This window comes from Prenolepis imparis, unplaced genomic scaffold, assembly GCF_030444845.1.
Source record: "Prenolepis imparis isolate NDT839.2.m4 unplaced genomic scaffold, iyPreImpa1.0 SCAF_8, whole genome shotgun sequence".
NCBI classification, from domain to species: Eukaryota; Metazoa; Arthropoda; class Insecta; order Hymenoptera; family Formicidae; genus Prenolepis; species Prenolepis imparis.
This window is the reverse complement of record NW_028141166.1, coordinates 7,927,661-7,949,400: the sequence shown is the minus strand read 5'-3', so window position 1 is coordinate 7,949,400 and position 21,740 is coordinate 7,927,661. Positions and strand designations below refer to the sequence as shown.

The window sequence follows — 21,740 nt, the reverse complement described above, 5'->3', positions numbered from 1 at the left end:
GAATCCACGAAGCAAAACTACTCCATTTTAATTAATAATATTTTGTTGGATTAAGGGAAATCTGACATTCATTTAGAAATTCGGTAATGTTGAAATAATGGAATATTTTGGAAATATAAGTCTTGTAATGGAAAAAATTATTATATGCATTAAAACTATCTGAGCATAATTTTAATAAATAAAATATAGCTTTTCTGCATTTTCGTCATACATTTTTTTCATGAAATTGCTTTTAATATTTTGCATTGCATCTCAATTTTGTTTATTTATCGTAATAAAAATCACTTCACAATAGTTAATAACATTTTCCAATGAGCGAGTAACTCAGTGAACCATTATATTTGCTTCGAAATAAATCGGAGTAAAAATGATGAATCGATGTAGTTTTATTAAATGACAAAATTAATTTAATTTAAATTTAGAGCTATATATATTTTGCATTAAAATTATATATATAAAAAAATCATCGTAAGAAGACAAATGCCATTAATACATCTATAATGACATTTTTAAATCATGCAATTTAACTTGAAAATATCTAAAAAAATTTTACATTTAACGCCCAATTTCTTATTTCTTCAAATATTAAGAATAAAAAAGATGTTTAAAATTTTCACATAATTCATTTACTCATTAATCTTAATAAGTTGGCATTATTGAAATCGCGAAGCCGATAAATCTACAACTAATTATCTGATTATCATATACATTAACTCTCGATATGCAATTGAGAAATTTCAGTCATACGAGAATGCAGTTTCCACAATACTATATTAAATTGCGAAAATATCGAGATCTCCCAAATTGTATCTTTCTATTTGAGGACAAAGTCGATCCTGAAGTGTTTCTACAAGTATGTGTGAGTCTCATATCCCGATGTGGGACTCATACCCCCCCGTCCATCTCTGCAACGGGATCATCATCAAAGTTCACAGTGATAACAACATCGTGATCACCGTCATCACCACCTGGAAGATATCAAAACGCCACCCACGATATCCCGACAGCGTACCCGGCATACACTACATCAGCGATATCCGACTGCGCCACTCCGATTCCATTCCTGTAAAAGAGGGAACGCGCGCCGCCACCATCGTTCATTTACAACCACCTGCTCGACGGGGTAGCATCGTCTCGTCTCGTCTTGTCTCGTTTTGTTCTCGTCTCGGTGTCATTCGCGATCGTAAATAGGCAAAAGCGTGAACTGTTTTCTTTCTTTGGGAATCATCCTCGCAACAGCGAAGCACGTCGACAACTATCGCGACAGAATGAGAACCAAATTTCGCGCGACTTCCGGTCCCGTTTTCTCGCTCTACCTCTCGATCGTTCTGCTCGTGGTTCTGATTTCCGTCAGCGACAAGGCGCACGCTAAACGTGAGTATTTCTTTATTTGTCTTTGTGTTCAGTAATGCATTTAATTTTATTTAAGATACGATATAAGAGATTTAAGATACGATATAATTTACAAAAACCCAACGTAATCATTTATTAATTCTAAAATAGTATGCAGGCGGGACGGTATAAGGGCTGCATTACGAAATTACTTAATTTTAATTGTTCAATTAATTTATTTTTAATTGCGATTATTTCAATGCGAATTTGAGAATAAATCATTATGTAGAGATAAATATGTTTTGATATCATTATCAATTTGTCAGATATTCGTTATTTCGAATTTGTTAATTGTGTTGAAAAATAATTAATTCTCTTCAAAGTCTTCTAAGATAATTAGATATAAATTTCTGATACATATATAGTGTTTCGATGTATTTCGAGACGTCATTTCTGATTTTCTCGTTTTTATTTTATTCAGATTTTCTATTTAATAATAATTAATAATTAATTTGAAATTGATTGAGATCATATATCTTTGTGTATTATAGCATTTCGATAAAAAAATTTATTTTTTATTTAATTTTATAAGTTAATTTTCTCTTATATTATAAAATAATCAAATATCAAAATAATTAAATATTTAAATATCCAATAATCTTATATATAAAATAATCAAATTAATGAGTGTGTGTGTGTATGCATATTGGACGCATAAAGATAATATGCTAAACTTATGTGGATTAGTTGAGAGCAAAATAAGATTTTTTTATACACGTTTATACATTTTCTTGTATAAGCTAATCAACTTACTGACTTAAAGTCTTAAAAACTTTTAGATGTATATTTAGTTTTTCATTAATTAACATTTTTGCAAGTTAATCCGTAAATTTAGTTTTTGTTTGCACATATTGGAAGTTGATCCCATATATTTATGAAGCGCATTTTTAGTATGTAGAGCTTCGAGGAATGATGACCTACAATTAAAATGATTTCACAAAATATTTGAATTTTGAATTATATTAATTATGTTATTATATAAGTAAGGTAAAGAACAGGCTAATTAAGAGCCGAGCGCGGTAGAAAGGCGCAAATATTTCGATTAGTTTAGATTTATTTAGTACGTTTCGGTCCATGGAAACGTACTAAATAAATCTAAACTAATCGAAATATTTGCGCCTTTCTTACCGCGCTCGGCTCTTAATTAGCCTGTTCTTTACCTTACATATAGTTTTACTATTAGAGCCTTTTTCTATATTTTTTATTATTATATAACGTTCACTATTTTTCATCATTTGATAATAACGTTTTTACTTTAGAATCGTTTTATATACTTGTCGATTTTAATATCTCTTTTAATTGCGCATCACGAGTTAAGAAATGAACAGTAAAATTATCTCAATAATATCAATTGATCAATCGAAATAGATTTTTTCTATTTTTCAGAAAGTGATGGTAAGTCCGAATAAATATGAATTTTTTATTTGGTAAAGTATCTTACACGAACGCTAATTAAAAATTCTTTTTTTTTCGTCAGTTAAATGCAAAGTACAATTAAATAAAAGTTTACTTCAAATTACATTTCTTTGTGCGAAACAACGAGAAGAAATTGCAAACAATTTGATAATCAAGTAAAACTTGCGTAAATTTATTAACTTATTATCATTAATTATTATATTTTGTACATTAAAATAAATTAAATTTATACATATATTCGTAAATATATAAATTTAAATTATGATAAAGATAAGACTACTATATTCAAACAAAGGATTGAAAGGAATGGGCTAATAAGAGCCAGTGCGTCAGAAATAAGAACGCCCAAAAAAATCGTATACTTATTCTTTATTTAGTTCTGAAGAAATAAAGAATAAGTATACGAATTTTTGCGTTCTTATTTTCGACGCACCGGCTCTTATTAGCCCATTTCTTTCAATCCTTTATTTATATATAAATTTGTTATATGTTTTATTTCTTTTCATTATTATCAATATAAAATCGATGATTTATATGTAAAAAAGAATCTATACATTGTGACTGCATAACACCTGTTAGGCGAGATATAGATATATCTAACTCTCACAACTTTGAGTATAAAATGCTCTCCTATAGTTGCAAAAGAATTTTGTCATTAAATGATTAAACAGTCATAGCGCACACGCTATTGACGATTGTATACAAAATTTTGGCCTTTTCGTGTGTCGCTCCTACATATTTATTCCTCCGCGTTGAAAAGTCAAAATGCAAATATGTACGTCAAAAATGTCAAAAAAGTTTGTTCTACGTGTTTACGAACGGTTCTATTTTTTTAGTTTTATGCTTTTGTAAAAGTTATAATTTGAATAACGCTTTGATATTTCGCTTGTCGCCATGCCGATTTGTTTCGTTGCTCTGACATTCGATTGATCGTTTCCACTCGCTTCTCGCAAAGCCGAATCATCGAAATGGATTCGCGGGAAAACTTACGAGTATTGAAAATGTAATTTTTCAGGAAATACAGTATGTCAGCTCTTTTTTCTGTCACAATTGCACCGTATATACGTTAATGCGTCGCGTGAAATATGAAGAATTTTAAAATATCGTACATACAAGTAGAGGAAATTTTTCCGTTAACTCACACGCTTAAGATGATAAAAGAAGATATTAATGAAAATAATCTGAAAGACCGAAAGTTATAAATTAATTGTTTAATATAATCTTATTAATTTTTTTATTATAAAAAATTCATTTAATAATTAATAGATTGGAGAAAGTACTTTTTTTATTTAAGTAGGGAGAACAATTTTTATGCTGCTTAATCTTTGACAAGTCTATTTGAATTATTTATTTCTTACATTATATTTAAAAAAAAGAGATTTTATAAAATTAAAGGGAACGGAGACCACATCAATTTAAAAAAAAAACAATATATGATTCGAATAAAAACGACAAATATATCAATTTTACATCATCTTTTATAGAATCATTTAAAACTAACGCGTTTTATGAGAGACTGTATATTATATATGTAGCAGCGAGATATATGAGACGTGTAACTACGGGTATTATGAGACGTGTAACATCAATCGTTTCATTTCCGTTTCTGAAAGTACTAGCCTTAACAAAGTACGATGTAAAATTTATATAGTTAGGCTGTTGATTATATAGTTAGATTGCAGATTTAACAACTGTATGCGTCCGCTCTCAACTTCTATTTGGGTCTCCGCGAAGTCAGCTATAGATTTCTGCGCGATGCTGTCGCGAAGTTCTGCTATTCTACGCAAAACTCATGTAAAAGAGAATTATCGCTGCTCTATTGTAATGTCAAATCCGTTAACTCTCGCGGCTACGAAATGTTATAATAGCATTGACTGTTTGCTCATGTTTCCGTGACACAATTATCGCTCCTTATACGAGCTAGGAATAGTTACGAGCGTAGGATTTATGGATAGAAATTATCGAGGACACGAAACTATGCGTGACAATCGATAGAAATCGAACTGTCAAGTAATTCTGATTCACTTTAGAATTGTATAATTTTTTATGAATCTATTAATTATATTAGTCTCTAATTTTTTAAAATAAAATTTTAAGTATTAGTTTTTTCATCATTTTTTTATTGTATAATTATTATTAGTATATACATTTTCTATTGCGAATGTAATATATCTCTCTCTAAACGGAGAATTTTTCTTGTTTTAATTTTCTATAGACTTAATGATAAAAACGAAATATTTTTCATCCAGAAATTTCAAATTGATTTAAATGTATTGTTAATACATTATTAATACATTATATTAATTGATTTAATTTATCGTTAATTGTAGTATATCTAGACTATGATATATAAATAAAATTTTATATAGTTAGTTTTGATATTCTGGTTAATAGATATCGAAAATTAGCAACTTAATAGACTATATTACACGATATTAAAAATCGTGTCGATACAGAAAATTGCAGCATAGTTAGCATTTAATGAAACAGGTTTAATTAGGTGTATATAATAGGCAAATATTGCGTTACATTATATTAATAATTGTGCATCTAGCAACTTTTAATATAATATTGCTTTAAATTTGTGCTGTATCAACCGTTTGCCTTATTCATATTTATTACAATAATCAATTCTGAATTGGATGTGCATAATTTTCAATATATATCACTAATAAAACGTAGTAGAGATGTATCCTTCAATAAATGTTCAGTATACAAAAATATTTAAATAGATTTGACAAATACATTCCTACTTGTCTATTTTCGAATAGTCAATATTCATAATCGACATCAGTTAAAACACTTTAAGCAAAAAAGCAAAAAAATTAGCATTTAACTTAGTGGCTCTTATTAGATTACTCATAGCCGTAACATCGTTTCGATCTACAACATCGAAGAGCAATGAGGTTGTAAAAAGGGAAAGATAGAGCTTTAGTGGCGTCAGTTTAATTTTTCTCTGCTTTCCTTTTTTTCAAATTTTTGTTTTAATATTTTCTTATTGTATCTTCTTTCTTATAAATACTACTTGAAGACGATTAATAATTCACAATTGAAATAGAAGTAAGAACCTATTCATAATTTTAATTGTGCCGCATATTCCAATGTATGTATATTCCGATATGTATCTTACATATCGGTATGCTACTTCTTGAAGTATTTTCACTGTATTATATGCGACACATAAAAAATACAAATAGAAATAAGTTTCAAATTTTATCGAGAATTACAAACTGTCTAAAGTGAGCTTAAAAATAAAATAAAAGAGGAAAACAATTATACTGACACTTATTAAAATTCTGAAAGATAAAAATATTTTCAAAATTATTTATCTGAAGCAATTCTTGCGTATACAATTGTTCTTTTGATCACGTTTCATGCGATTAGCAAACTGTATTAATTAACAGCTACGCGAGAAATAAAATAAACGTGTATACGCTATAACGATGCGTTATACAATCATGCACGTCGAAGTAACGTGGGATGATGGAAACGAAGATTGTCATGTTTACATTCGATATATTGTATCTCTCTTAATAATTCTAACGCGGGAGAAATCACTGACCTGGAAGTTTACGAATTTTCATTTATAAAATCATCTTCATAATTTAAATTAAAATCACACACACATAAATGCATAATATGATGCAAGTGTGTAACAGCATATAAGAACTTAAGAGATTTCCCATATTATATATTATTTATATGTATTTTCTCAAAAAAATTTCCCATATTTTTATAACATTTATTCTTTTCATAGCGCGAAAAAAAATGATTGCACCGGCTGCAAAGCCAGTTTTTTTAACCAACTTTGACTATGTTTTTATGCTAAAGGTATTAAAGTATAATGCGACAAGAGTTGCACAGGACATTTCCTGAGAATTCCTAAATTTTAATAAAATAAATAAAATTAATTTTATAATATATTCAAAATATATAAATATATGAACAGAGAGAAGCAGATAATATAAGAAAAATAAAAAATATGAAAACAATAATAGACAAGAACGAGATATGTTTCGTTATCCAATTCACAAATATGTTGCACATAGTCAAAATCTAAATTTTCAAATGTGTAATTTGTATCATGTATGGTCGCCCCGTGTAGAGAGTAAATATTTCTGCATTAAATTTCTCGGAATATATGTATATATTCATTAGGGAATTATACAAACTGTTACAAGAGTGGAGCAAAGTTAATAGCAAACAAAAATTAATGGCGATTTTATAGGTAGAATATCGAAATTTTTACTTGTGCGCTATTGGTGTTACGGTGAAATGCACTTTGATAGATTCACATTGGATAGATAGAATGGAATTACGCAATACGCCAGTCCATTTCGCTGTAAATGTAGCGGCTGCTCAGATCGAAATTCGAATTGTTCAGCCGTGAAGCACATTTTCATGAACGATGATGAATCCAGGTGCGCGGCTAAAGTGCAAACGAACATTTATTGGAAAGGTCGGAGAGCGCGAATATTTTTCTTGATATGCGCAAATGTATTATTTCGAAAGCATATCTGTAAATGTTTAGTCCTCCTAAATAATTATAACGCGATATCGTATTGCGAGATCAGAACACATAGCCTTGATTAATTTGTTGTTAACTGTTGAAAATCAGCTTTGAGACTCAATTACATTATATATATATATATATATATATATATATATATATATAACATAATAATTACTATTAATTAAATTTTATTTACTTTTGTAACGTAAATATAATGAATTACACGTGTGACTATATATGTTGCGGTTACATTATCGCGAGTAATGCAAAGTGTGACGTATGTCGAAAAATAGAAGAAAGATGTGGGCGCTTAACGAGTTTCCTCGTGACGTTGTAAAACTTAAAAATGTAGCACACGTAGAAATGGGATTGTTCGACTGTACGAAGGAGGAAGATCGAAGCCGATGGTAGATTAATCAGCTTCGTTTCAGGTAGTAATTGAATGAGCAGCTCTGTGTGGAGAGCAAGTTGTTCCTTTATTGTTCACGAATAATTTTAGCTCCGGCACGTATTACGGATTATATATTTTTTCGGTTTTGTCATCTGGCGGTTTTTCGTTCACGCATAGCCGGACTTGTTGTCCGATATTTCAATTAAATATTCACGCGTTGAGATTTAATGAAGAGATTCACGTAAAGTTATCTAATACTTTTATAAGCTATATGAATAAATGTATACGCGCGCATAAATATCAATCGGGAAATTAAGGTAATGTTCGATGTTTTTATTAATTTTTATGTATTAATTTTTTTTAAACAACTAGTTATAAGTTTTAATCCAAGCGATGACAAGACCAATACGAAAGCACGCGCTATAAAATATTTATAGTATACTTTTCATGAGATACGGATATATCTTATTCTATACGCGTATAAAGATATACTATACGGGAAGTTATACTATAAGTTATATTTTATATATAAAAATACGATTACTAACTTTTTTGATATAAAACCAAAACTGTTTTCCGCACTTATATGAAATTATTTCGTTACATACAAAGTATAAAAATCAAATACATTGTGTACTCCTTTCATGAATTATAATACCTGTTTATGTGATAAGCATTTCAATAAATTTATTTTTAGAGAATATAGCTGCGTAGGAAATTAAAATTGATTTCTCGAAGATTTCTTGAAGAGAAATAAATTTCATAAATAATTCTTCGTTCACAGGAGAAGTACTTTCACTTATTTTACATTAAAATACGGGCCAAATTGTGGCTTATTCAATAAACATTAATAAACCTCTCGAAATCGAAGAGGAAAGTTTGATATTTCTCAAATTTTAACTCAGAAATCAACTTTATATAAATATATAATTTATTTTTATTTATAATTAAAAAAAGTCTCAAAGCGAGGACTCTGATTATGAAATACAACTCATTATTTTTGTTTTATAATCGTTTTAATGAGTGAATAACGCGATTTGTTTTAGTATTAGAGAGAAAAAACGCGCCACCACATCGTAATTTTTTTTTATTAAACTTACATTTTATAAATGCCTCAACATTCACTAAATATACACATTTCGAATCAATACATCATGTCTAGATATTGATGGATGTATATTCTGTATATTACATTCTGTATATTCTGAGCGGCAGATCTGCGATAGAATAATAAAGAAAATTTACGGTATTTACAAAGAGAAAAGATAGTTATTTATTTTTCAAAGGGGCAATCTCTTACTGTCCGAAAAAGCTATAGCATCTTCCACGAATACTTGGTACGAAATGTTTCTTGATAAATCATGATAGGTTTAACGTCTCATTAGTGTAAAAATAAATCTTGTTTTGCAAAGTATTCACGACAAGATTTATCTCTTATCTGTTTTAAATATTTTAATTTCTTTTCTCTTTTTTCTTTGATTTGATTTATTCGATATCTTTCAAGCTACTATAAAATTAGGTACTTTTTTATCATTCCACAAGAGGTCATGCACAGAGACCTAAAAAAATCTCTTTTAAAAAATTATTTGTTTTTTTTTGTAACATTGATTCCTTTCACAGCGCGAGAAGAAAGAAGTACTGACCGCAGGAGTACCAATAACTACGTTCGCAAAGGTACGATTTCGAAAAGATCACGGTAGGCCAAGAAAACTCTGCACAGGAGATTTGTTGTTTTAGAATAAATATTTTTAGGTCTCTATGCGTAAATAAAACTCTTCATTTTAATATTAAAACTTATTCTCAGTAATAGTTTTCAATGAATAAATTGTTATACATTTCTTGCTAAAATTTTTATTTGAAAATTATTATTATCAATATGAAAGACATAGCAAGTAAGGGTCTGAGTTAAATGTAAAACATATTTTTGAACATAACACATAGCCTTTGGTTGCATCAAATCAATGACGTAAGAAATATTTTTGCAAATGTGCGAATTTTTAACTAGTTTACTGTATAGATAATTTTAACATCGCGTTTCAAATTATCGTCTTTTCTCGCAAAATTATACTGCCTTTGTGCAAATAATTCACGCAACTAATATCAATAATTATAATGTGTCTCAGGTGGCTGCGCGTCATTTGGGCATTCCTGCTTCGGCGGTCATGGAAAGAGATTCGATTCGAGCATGCAACAGAATACACTGCAAGAAAGTATTAACGAGAAGTTTCAAGAATCCGAAGTACCGTCGCCGAACGACGAATTATTCTACATTCTTCCCAACGACGAATTCCGGGAACGATCGGACAAGTTGCCTTTCATACGGACTCGCAAAGACACTCAACAACTCGATCTTTATCCCCTGTCATCTTTAGTTAATCAATGGGTACGTGTGTTTTGATGGATAAATGTTAGGAAGATGTGGAGCATATAAAAAGGAAAATTCTCCGACAATAAAACTTTTGTATTAGTGACAGATATCCCACATATGTATATATTTGCGCTGTAATATTACGAATAATATTACGAAACTAAAAATAAAAAATATTTTAACCTATTAATATGTAATAATATGTAAGAATAAGTAATTAAAAATAGAAATAATGAAGATAAAAATCTTATAATATGCTGCATTTTTCAGATAGCATCTCATCGTCGCCCGCATCGCACAGATACGGACATCACTAATAAATAAAGAAAGTGTACAGGCGAATTATCTGTGTACATCAAGATTAAGCAGTTTCGTATCGCGCATATATATTTAGAAGAAATTATGTTATTTAGATTATTTAATGTTGCTTAAATCCGATTATCGTTTCATATTATGACGTTTCATATTATTATTGTGTATATTTTTTCGTAATTCGACACAATTACGTTTCCTATTTTATTATATTATAAATCTCCTCTTAATGTGATAAATCATTGTAGCAAAGAGCTAAGGAAAACTTTAAAAGCTATTGTTTCATAACTCTCTATCATCTATGTACTTAAATTATTAGATTATAATAGATAGATTTCTTTATTTTAAATATATTCTGTATTTTGTGATATTAATTTGAATTTTATATGCGTTTTAGATTGCGATTAAGTCTGCTTAGCTAAACTGCTTTTATATATTAGATCATCCTGTAAACTTTGATTAAACACAGATAACGTACAATTTCTTTCGAAAATGCATCTTCTGGATGTTATATTATTCTCGGCAGATAAACGCGAACGCTGCGCGAATCGAGTCGATAACATTCATCCATCGTCGTAATAACAAATTATTCTCTCAGTTTTATTGTCTGCTGTTAAAAAATCGATAGTAAATTGTAATCAGACGATAAACTGTGAAAATTTATCGTATGTAAGCATTATAAATATTTGTCCCACAGTTGGTGACATATTTATGACTTATTTTTGCGAAATAAATGTCCGCATTAGAATTGATCAAGTTATTGAACTACACAGCTAATAGATATTATTTATTATTTTTATATCCCTAATATATATAATTATACAATAAGAAATTATATCTTGAAGTTATGATATGTATTTTTTCTTACTTTATAGCTTACGCACAATGCGATAATATAATAGTTAATTTATAATTTTCTCTTGACTTAATATGTTGATGATTTAATGTCAATGATTTATTATGTAAAGATGATAATTATGTAATGTCAATGATTTATTATGTAAAGAAATGAATGAAATAAATATTGGCAAACATTGAGTCTTTCACGATTGAATTAAATATTTGAGACTGTGTGATATATAAATTATAGGTATATACATATATATAAAACTATACATATTTTTATATAATTTTTTTTACTAATATATGTTTTTTTAACTTAATTGACTTTCATATAAATTAATATAAAATCAGGCTTTCAGATTTATTCGATAAGTTTTACAGAGTAGGAAGAAGGTAGAAAGCTTTCAATTCCACATAGATAATCAGAATTTTCTATAGTAGTAGATATACATGTACAATCTCACACACTAGTCGAAATAGAATGCTGTAGTAATAAAAAAATTTTTTACTTAGAAGACTATACTCTTCTGTAGTAAAACTATCGACGATAGCAGTTTTCTTAATCATGATATAAATATATAAAATGTTCAACAAAATTGTTATCGTTAAACATTTTTATATTTAATTATATCATGACTAACAGAACTGTATCGTCGACAGCTTTACTATAGAAGTGTATAGTCTTCTAAGTAGAAATTGTTTTTTTTAAATCCAGGTGGAACATTAAATCAAACAGGAATTTAATACGAAAACAATATACATACGTTTCTACAGAGAATTATTATATTATTACTTTGATTGTGAGATGTTTTTTTTTTCTGAAAATTCTTTTTCGTCACTATATCTTGCAGTCTTTTACATTTCGTTTATTTCGCATTTCCATTCTTCTCATCCTGAAAACGAACGCATCGTTAAACGAACGGGCGTTAATATTTAACAGATAAATACTTAGAAAAACATTGATTAAAAAATTCAATAATTATTAATGAAAATACAAGACATACCAGAAATTTAAATATGTCTAACTTTTGAGGATTATTAATTGGCATATCGTATTCATCAGTTGGAACTAGCAAGATTTCTGGAATGGAATTTTCAAATTTTTCGTTCATACTACGCATTATACCTTGTGCGTTGCTAATTTTCCGCTTATTGTTTTCGTTGTTAATTGGAATTCTGCAAATTTGCATCAGTTGTTATGTTAAACTTTAATATATTAATAAAACTATTTATTAATATACATAATAGAATTACGAAAATAGTTTTTGTGTATATGCATTAAGATAAAAATTATTTTTCAGAGCGTAAATATTCAACTTAAATCCAGAAAAAAATATTTTTTAAAAGAAATTTTAAAAGAAACTTAATATAGATAAATAATACAGACAGCTAAAGATGCTAATAATATTAGATGATTAAATTAGAACTATTAAACTATTATTATATGTATATCCGTTGATTATCTTAATACATTGCTTTTTTTAATTAAAATGTGAGAAAGTTTAACCATTAGTCTAATGATTCATAAAACAAAGTATAAAACTTCTAACGAGATTCCTCCAAGTTTAAAAACCTAACCTACCCCTACCCTTTAAAACTACTATCCCTTCGCCAACTGTAAAATCTACTTTATTCCTTATAATTCTGCATAACTTTGTCATTATTCCTTCGGAGATATATACTATCTTTAAGATATATCTAGTTCAACATTTATTTAATCGCAGTTTGTTCCTTCATCGCATATATATGATGTTTCAGTCAGAAATGAGATAATTTTTATATAATTATATATAATTTATGTGGTATTTTTTTTTATAACAAAATTTTTATTTAAAATTAAAATAATTCATATAATCTAAAATAATCATAATTATTTAATTTCAAGGGCTAACAAGAAAAAATCGTTAATCTGGATTTATCAATTTGGATGAAACTTTGCAGATACATAGAGTAAAACACGTATAATGTATGATATGTTTTATATTCCAACTAGTCTGTATATGTATGAAATTTTGTTAAAATTAAAAAAATATCCCAATGTTTTACATATATTATATACATACGTGCACTAGTGGATCCTGACGTCGATAATGGGGGGGGGGGGGGGGGGGCAAAATTATTTTATTTAATATTTTTGGTTTCATGATTAGCTTTTATTCCAGAATCAACAACGTCGATAGCTCTTTAATGTTTGTTTTTCTTTATTTATATTTTTTAAACAAATTCAGCAAAACTGTTTCTTTTAATTTGCAAGGGGGGGGTTAAGCCCCCCCGCCCAGGATCCGCCAGTGTATATATATATATATTATATAGATATAAAGAATTTCTCGCCTAATTATTTTCATGCAACGAAATTATCTCATCATTTCGTCCTATGTCTGACTTAATTTATACTTAACTCCTTGAATGCGTAATGAGTATAATTTACAATGTATCTTATACATACATATTGTATACATATATTATACAGATATAAAGAATTTCGCCTAATTATTTTCGTGCATGAAATTATCTCATCATTTCGTCGTATGTCTGACTTAATCTAAACTTAACTCCTTGAATGCGTAATGAGTATAATTTCCAGTGTATCTTATACTTTTATATATATATATATATTTATATATATATATATATATATATATGTATATTATATAGATTAAAGAATTTCGCCTAATTATTTTCACGCAACGAAATTATCTCATCATTTCATCCTATGTCGGACTTAATCTATACTTAACTCCTTGAATGCGTAATGAGTACAATTTACAGTGTATCTTATACTTTTATATATATATGTATATATATATAATATATGTATAATATATATATATATATATATATATATATATATAAGTATAAGATACACTGTAAATTGTACTCATTACGCATTCAAGGAGTTAAGTATAGATGAAGTCAGACATACGACGAAATAATGAGATAATTTCATGCACGAAAATAATTAGGCGAAATTCTTTATATATATATATAATATATACAATATGTATGTATAAGATACACTGTAAATTATATTCATTACGCATTCAAGGAGTTAAGTTTAGATTAAGTCAGACATACGACGAAATGATGAGATAATTTCATGCACGAAAATAATTAGGCGAAATTCTTTATATCTATATAATATATACAATATGTATAAGAAACACTGTAAATTATACTCATTACGCATTCAAGGAATTAAGTATAGATTAAGTCAGACATAGGACGAAATGATGAGATAATTTTGTTGTACGAAAATAATTAGTCGAAATTCTTTGTATCTATGTAATATATATTATATAGATATAATATATATTATATATATATTATATAGATATAAAAAATTTCACCTATTTATTTTCGTGCAATGAAATTATCTCATCATTTCGTTCTATGTCTGACTTAATCTATACTTAACTCCTTGAATGCGTAATGAGTATAATTTAGTGTATCTTATACTTACATATATATATATACACTAGCGGGTCCTGACGTCGATAGCTCTTTAATTTGTTTTTCTTTATTTATATTTTTTAAACAAATTCAGCAAAACTGTTTCTTTTAATTTGCAAGGGGGGGGGTTAACCCCCCCCTCCCGGATCCGCCAGTGCATACGTGTATATTAAAGACAAAATATATTAAATATAACAGACACAATCTATTAAATTGTTAAAGATAAATTAAACACCAAAAGCCTTCGTAAATAAAACATCGATAGTATTTTTCGGTAAAATAATCATTGTTGCGCATATTTTTCGTAAAGAAATTTTTGTCAAAGTGTTGTATTCGTTTGATGCTCCCTATTTTCTTCTTCGCAAAAATTTACCTGATTGGTATGATACTATCATCATTTATTGTATCCCATTTTGATGGGATAATTGTTTTATCCTTAGGGAAATCGTTCCATCTAATGGGATATTTATCCGTCAACGGTAATACAAGTTGTCCAGTAATCAAACGGGATAAAGTCCATGGCGACTTAGAGGAATGCGCGATGTTGTTTTGCGGGGATCCGCTCAACAAAGTCTTGGCTGTCAGGATGCGCATGGTAGGTGCATCGCTGCGCTTTCCGTGCGCTAAAATTTTATATATTTAATAATAATACATATATATATATATTTATATATATATATGTATTATTATTAAAAGTATTAATATAGAATGACGTACCTCCCCAACAAGAATGTCCATAGCTTAGACAGGATCCTGGATAAAATGGCATTTATATATATTGCAATATTAAATATATAAAATTCTTGCAAAACTCTTTTCTGTTATTAATATTTTCACGTACATAAATAAGACGTCTTATTATGTAATGGATATTGAATAGAGATGAATAAACAGAAATATTTATAACATTTACATATTTGTAAGAATGTACGTATGTGCGTGCATGATATTAAGTTATTAGATAATAAATTATATCGGAAATATAAATTCAAGTAATATGTTGTAATAAGACAGTGCATAAGAACAACTAATTTCAATCAAAATTGTAGAAATAAAATTATGGCGCGACCAACACTCCACTCTGGTGAAACAGAAACTGTGTTCAGTGCATTGCAAGCAAAGGAATGTAATAAAAATTTATTTGAGAACGCTTATTACACTATTATATTCCCCAGACATTGTTCCGCGAAGAATTAAGAACGATCTTGTGTACTTATAAACGATATGGAGAAGCTCGCCTCGACATTCCTTGTATGCAATGAATGCGAGGGCGAATAACAATCCCGTAAAATTGGCTTTCCATTATTTCTTTATTATGATTTCGTCCAGCGCTTTAAAACTCAAATTCTATTATACTTTCATCGTAAGAATTTATTTATTCTGAAGAATAATACATATAGAATTTAAGAGATTTTATGAAAAAATTCTTAACATCAAGAATTATTTATAGATACTACCAATATAAAATTCAAATAATTCTTTTAATTAAGTAAGTACACTCGTCAACAAAATTAACGCATATGTATTTTAAGTCCAAATTTCGCATAAATTTCAAATAAGCATAACTCCGCTAAAAATGATCGGATTTGAAAAATTTTTTTTCACTGTCAAGCTTGAAGTCTACTTTGACTGAGTCATTAAATGGAAAAAATGTATGGGTAACTTTCATATGTAATAACTCCGCGAAAAAAAATCGTACGAACTTTGCTTTTTTTTTTAATTTATAGTAAAAAGTCCACATTTTACGATAGTTATGATAAGATTTGCGAAAAAAATTTATTTCACCCCGTGGAGTGCGTCAAAGTACGCAATTTTTTAGAGACAAAACACGTCCTTACTTTTGAAGCAGTAGCGTACGGGGGAGGAGGATAAATTAAAAATCTGACGAATGGTTTTTAAAGTAGACTTCAAGTTTGACAGTGAAAAAAAAATTTTTCAAATCCGATCATTTTTAGCGGAGTTATACTTATTTGAAATTATGCGAAATTTTGACTTAAAATACATATGCGTTAATTTTGTTGACGAGTGTATATAATATAACGATTATAGATCGATCGGTATATTTCAATATACATATAGTTTCCGTCTACGTCGACAATTCCACTTGTAAAATAGCTCAGGAATAACAATCCGCTAGATATTCGATAAGCCCCTTTTCGAATAGTAGAGAAAAGTAAGAAGTAATTGAAACTGCAATAATCGGATTAAAAGAATGTTCACATCGAAAGGTGCAAATGGAATCGAAAGCAGAAATATTTATTCACGTTTTGCGCGTGGAGCAAAATGTGAAAATGGAATCCAGTAGATGCTGTTTTCGCGGCTCTGTTTCTTCGATAGGTTTCTTTTGTTCAGATGCAAAATGTGAGATGTGAATGAGAAAAATTCGCTTTTATCCATCGAATTGGGCATATTCAATTTACCGTCTTTGTGCATGGCATATATGTATATAATATGTCAGAAGAACTCTGGTGCCTACGCAAATTTTATTCTCAAAGGTTATTCTAGTTTTTGTTGGAATCGATGCGATTTATTAGGTATCATATTTGTCTTTAGCGATCTGATCCCAACCGTGATGTACTTACGCCCCATCTTATTCACACAAAGGATCGATGTGATGATTAAAAAAAGGCTGGCAAAGAGTTAGTATAATAGATAGGGGTTCAGATTCTCATTTGGAATAATTTGGATTAAATTTCAAATGTCATATTTGGATATATATAAACTCGGAATCTGTAAAGTTAAATTTTTTTTTGTTCTCTTTCTCTCTTCTTCTGGGTGAATTTTGATCCAAAATTAATAATAATTAATAAAACGTAATCGCGTATTTCTAGTAGAAAATATAATAAGAACTATTCCTCTTATCTCTATTATTTCATAAATTTGTTGCATTTTTATTATGTTCTAAGAAAGACGATGGGTAACTAAATAACAAATATCTTATACATATATGTCTGGCAAGAATCGAGATTGCATTTACAATATAAAACAAATAAAATTTTAAGTAATCAGTTACTTAGCTTTTAACTTTATATTAATTTATAACCATTATTATTTTTACCATTATTTATACTATTATTTTATGCTAAATAATCTGAACATAATACAAAACAGTGTAGTAAATGTAGCAACTGCGATGTATTTCTATTTTATTTGTCAAAAAACTTATTTACATATCACAGATAAAAATATAAAAATTAGAAACAATAATATAACAAAAAAATAAATCGCGTAAATATTTTTGAGAAAGAATTATCAAAGAGAGCAAAGCAAATCCATTTCATATTATTTAAAAGATCCACAATCGAAAGAAAAGTTGATAATTCTGAAAATATTATATAGTATATATAAAATTCATCTTTCCGCTTTTAATTTTTTATCCTTTTTTGAGGCACTTATTTTAAAATTCATTAATTTTTTTTTACATTATTAGACATAAAAGCGTGAACTCTTCTACAAAAAAATCTTTTTTAATTATAAAAATAGATTTTCATCTTTATTATTTTGTTATAAATGTCTGAAATAATATTAAATATCTTTTTAATGTTTTGTAAAAGATAATGGTTATTTAATTTTTTATCGTAAAAGTAGAATATATGATATTTTTATATTCAATTTGAAATTTTTGAGTATTTTGTTAGAGACGGTGAAAATGTATACTTATGCTTAAAGGATTTATAAGGATTTTATCGTAAATGTAAATATCATCGCAAATTTATGCATTCAATTTCAGGAGTCTCCATTAAACTTTTAATAATTCAATACATTAACACAACTATCACGGTATTAGTGATATAAACTATTCCAAGAGAAAAGTTGTTTTATAATTTATAGTTTAAATTGCACAAAAGAAATAAATGTGCAAAAATATGTCGGGTTATTGTATCCAAATTTCGAGTTTATATCAATTAAACTTTTCAAATTTTCACTAGTACCCAATTAATTTACAACAACAAAATTATAGATGTATATATTACAATTTTCCTCATGCTAATCCACTTAGCGTTCCAAACACTATAATAAGCTCTACATCCTCTTCGTCCCAAATTGATAGCCATATATCCGGGGAATAGTTCACAGATATTACACTGTCTTAAATAATTATCTTCTACCCGATGCACAGACAAATTGCAATAAACATTTTCCTAGCTACTTAGACATGTCCCCGCTAACATTGGCATATTATCCAATAAACATTCAAGTTTCTACGTCAGATTTCATAAAAATGTAACCATGATTAAAAAATAATAAAATGCAACCGCGCACTATAAAATTTACATTTATCTTAGTTGCAATTTTATAAATATATCACGTATAAAAAGAACTATGATTTTTCTAAACTGATATTTTGCCTCGATTAATTTTAAAACTTCAATTTACATATTACAATTTTATTACAATTACAGTTATTACGATTACAATTTATTTCATTAAAGTGAAATTTTAAGAAGAATTATTTATTGGTACTACTGATTAATTTCAATGCATTTTAACTATTTATATTAATTAAGCCATCATGTAACAATAAAAATATGGAACACATCAATAAATCCATTTAATAATTACGTACATATATGCCTTTTTTGATTACTTAAATATTCTGATTCCAAAAGCTGCTTTCGAGAGAAAACCAATTTATTGACTATTTATTAATTTAAGAATACCGGTTTTAATATTTACACGTTACAAAGATGGGAGTTTGTATATTTGACAAAAAGAGACAAGAGTTGTAATATGCTCGTCACAATTAATAATCTTTAATATTTTGCAATAATTTTTTAATATTTGATATTGACAGAATTAAACGTGCTATGGAAAATTTTTGTTTAATATTTTAATTTATTTTATATTATAGAGTTTTGCTTTATATATATATATATATATATATATATATATATGTGTGTTTATCATAAAAATTATTATATTCGATTACAATTTCTATGGATAAAAAAAATGTAAAGAAAAAAAATAAAGCTATATAATGCAGAATTATAAGACGGAAACTGCATTGTACCTACCGGCCGCGCAATCGGCGAAGCAGAAGATTAACATGATGATGCAGGATAGCACGACGATTGTCATAGTGCGGGGCTTTTTCAAAGTCAATGCCATGTAATAATCTCAATTGATACTTTACTGTGTAAACGAGCAAACAAATATGTTCAGGAAATGTCGCCCGCGATTGTTTGTCGCCTGTAAGTCGGTTTAGCGAAATTTATTTTTCACAAGAAAGAATGAGAAAGATAAATTGTAAAACAAAATTTTTTTCTGATTTTTGTTATCTAAAGATTTTTTCAGCTTATGACATTAATTCAAGCATAATGTATTTTTTACAAATATGATAATTATGTTAACATTAATTATCTTATGTAAATTAAGACAAATATTTCTAATATATAAGTATAAATTTCCTCCTCTTTAAAATAAAGTTACATCGGTTAAATAGCATTATTAATCTACTTTCAAAAATAACGATATTTCAAAATAAAAAAAAATGTACTTTTATAAAACGTAAATATTGTCCCGCGCGCTCTTAATTTAAATAAAATTTCTTAATTTAGATGAATTTTTTAATTTGTAAATTTATTAAAATAATATTTGACTCTTTCTATTCTCATTTCACGAAACTTTCGAAAAAAAAAAATAAAATAAAATAAACGAAAGAGAGGAAATCTCAAGTAATATATCTCTGGCTATCGTACTGACTGTGGATTTTGTTCCGTTGGCGATTTCCTCTTTCTTTCTCGAATTCTATTTTACCTCTTTTTCTTGCACTCGGAAAATGAAAGTATGTAATGTCACTTCCGTTCACCCTCGCAGAAATGAGCGGAACACGTACGGATGCGTTCTGCGCGCGTTCACCAACTGGGGGGGAGGGAAGGTTTTTTGCTGCTCACAAAAGAATGGTCGATCTCGATCGAAGAGGTTGGCAAGTGAACTTAAAGCTGGGGAGCGATGCGACCACCGCTTTTATAGACGTGTGACGGTACACGGCGGCGAGCTTAGTGCATGGTGGGGTGGCTGATCAACGCGCCCTCAGGATGCGCACCTGCGTCGGTGATGGCGAAACTTCGTGCGAACGAACAAAAACAATCGTCGTGGGTGGGCTTTAATTGGAAATTTACCATAACACTAGGATTTTGACGTTAACTTCGGATAGTAAATATTGTGTGTAATCGAATATTAAAAAATTATCGATGTATATGGATCGTAGCTATATTTTCATTTGGCGTACATTGGAAAAATTTGAATAATAAATTTTGAAAAAAAATTTGTTTTATAATTTATCTTTCTCATTCTTTCTTGTGAAGAATAAATTTCGCTGAACCGACTTACAGGCGACAAACAAAATCGCGGGCCACATTTCCTGAAATAAATTCTAACAGTTTTGCTATATCCAAAATTTTGACTAAGTATATCACATTTGTTTATAGTTTAAAATTTAATTCTCATGTTCATAGTTTCATATTAACTATCATACATTTAGTGTGTCAGAAAAAGTGCGTTTAATATTTAACACTCTTACAATTAAGTGAAAATTAAAATATAATAAAATATGATAAAATTAAAATATATATTTTGTCAGAGTTTAATTTCCTTATATAGTTAATTAGTATGTATTACACATTTAGTGTGTGTATATTTAATAAATTTCTAACTAGTTCAATTAGTTTCAGAATTACCGTTACTCCTTTCATATGTGAATCCTTTGATCAATTTCTATACAATGTCTTTGCGATCGAAACTTTGAGAAAATAAATTATGCTTAATAATTAATACTCTTAAAATAATATAAAAATTATAATGAAGCGTCCTGTTATTAATTTGTATCTCTGAGATTTAAACTTTTCAGTGTTTCTTCATTTTGTCACATACAATTTAAAAATTATTTATCTTAGTAACTTTGTTGAAAACAAAGTTGGTGAACAAAATTTGTGTCATTCCTTAAACATTTGCTTTAGTGGAGATAAATAAATAAGGGTACATATGCAAAATTTATGCTAAGCTCTATATTTACGCAGCTGCTTTGCGAATGTTATATCTTGTTCATATTCTTA

General features: G+C 28.2%; 2 protein-coding genes across 6 annotated transcripts; one reads left to right on the top strand and one right to left on the bottom strand.

The window, feature by feature from the left end:
* The first annotated feature begins 1,092 nt into the window (after positions 1-1,092).
* Positions 1,093-11,277, top strand: LOC145939418 (neuropeptide CCHamide-2). Of its 2 annotated transcripts, XM_083043712.1 has the most exons (4): positions 1,093-1,374; positions 9,333-9,386; positions 9,836-10,095; positions 10,351-11,277. In XM_083043712.1, exons 1-4 carry the CDS (start codon positions 1,269-1,271, stop codon positions 10,402-10,404), a joined length of 474 nt encoding a protein of 157 aa, XP_082899838.1. In that variant the 5' UTR covers positions 1,093-1,268; the 3' UTR covers positions 10,405-11,277. The 2 variants fall into 2 exon arrangements, with proteins under 2 accessions (XP_082899838.1, XP_082899839.1); XM_083043713.1 differs by lacking the exon at positions 9,333-9,386 and having other exon boundaries at positions 1,095-1,374.
* A 297-nt stretch (positions 11,278-11,574) lies between these two features.
* On the bottom strand, positions 11,575-20,662 carry Ccha1 (neuropeptide CCHamide 1). 4 transcript variants are annotated; one of them, XM_083043863.1, is made up of 6 exons: positions 20,389-20,662; positions 19,701-19,875; positions 15,403-15,438; positions 15,059-15,308; positions 12,240-12,411; positions 11,575-12,128 (listed from the first exon to the last, which is right to left on the bottom strand). In XM_083043863.1, the coding sequence occupies exons 2-6, from the start codon at positions 19,792-19,794 to the stop codon at positions 12,102-12,104; spliced, it is 579 nt and encodes a 192-aa protein (XP_082899989.1). In that variant the 5' UTR covers positions 19,795-19,875; positions 20,389-20,662; the 3' UTR covers positions 11,575-12,101. The 4 variants fall into 4 exon arrangements, with proteins under 4 accessions (XP_082899989.1, XP_082899991.1, XP_082899990.1 ...); XM_083043865.1 differs by having other exon boundaries at positions 19,701-19,818; XM_083043864.1 differs by having other exon boundaries at positions 20,443-20,662.
* Between the last annotated feature and the right edge of the window lie 1,078 nt (positions 20,663-21,740).

What these genes read in the sequence shown, in the direction of transcription:
- LOC145939418 (XM_083043712.1), top strand. Translation starts at nt 1,269, where the DNA reads ATGAGAACCAAATTTCGCGCGACTTCCGGTCCCGTTTTCTCGCTCTAC. An exon ending in CGACAAGGCGCACGCTAAAC is followed by an intron (nt 1,375 to 9,332) that starts GTGAGTATTTCT and finishes TTCCTTTCACAG; the next exon opens with CGCGAGAAGAAAGAAGTACT. An exon ending in CATCTTTAGTTAATCAATGG is followed by an intron (nt 10,096 to 10,350) that starts GTACGTGTGTTT and finishes TGCATTTTTCAG; the next exon opens with ATAGCATCTCATCGTCGCCC.
- Ccha1 (XM_083043863.1), bottom strand. Translation starts at nt 19,794, where the DNA reads ATGGCATTGACTTTGAAAAAGCCCCGCACTATGACAATCGTCGTGCTA. An exon ending in CTTCGCCGATTGCGCGGCCG is followed by an intron (nt 15,439 to 19,700) that starts GTAGGTACAATG and finishes CATTTTATCCAG; the next exon opens with GATCCTGTCTAAGCTATGGA. An exon ending in GATAGTATCATACCAATCAG is followed by an intron (nt 12,412 to 15,058) that starts GTAAATTTTTGC and finishes GCAAATTTGCAG; the next exon opens with AATTCCAATTAACAACGAAA.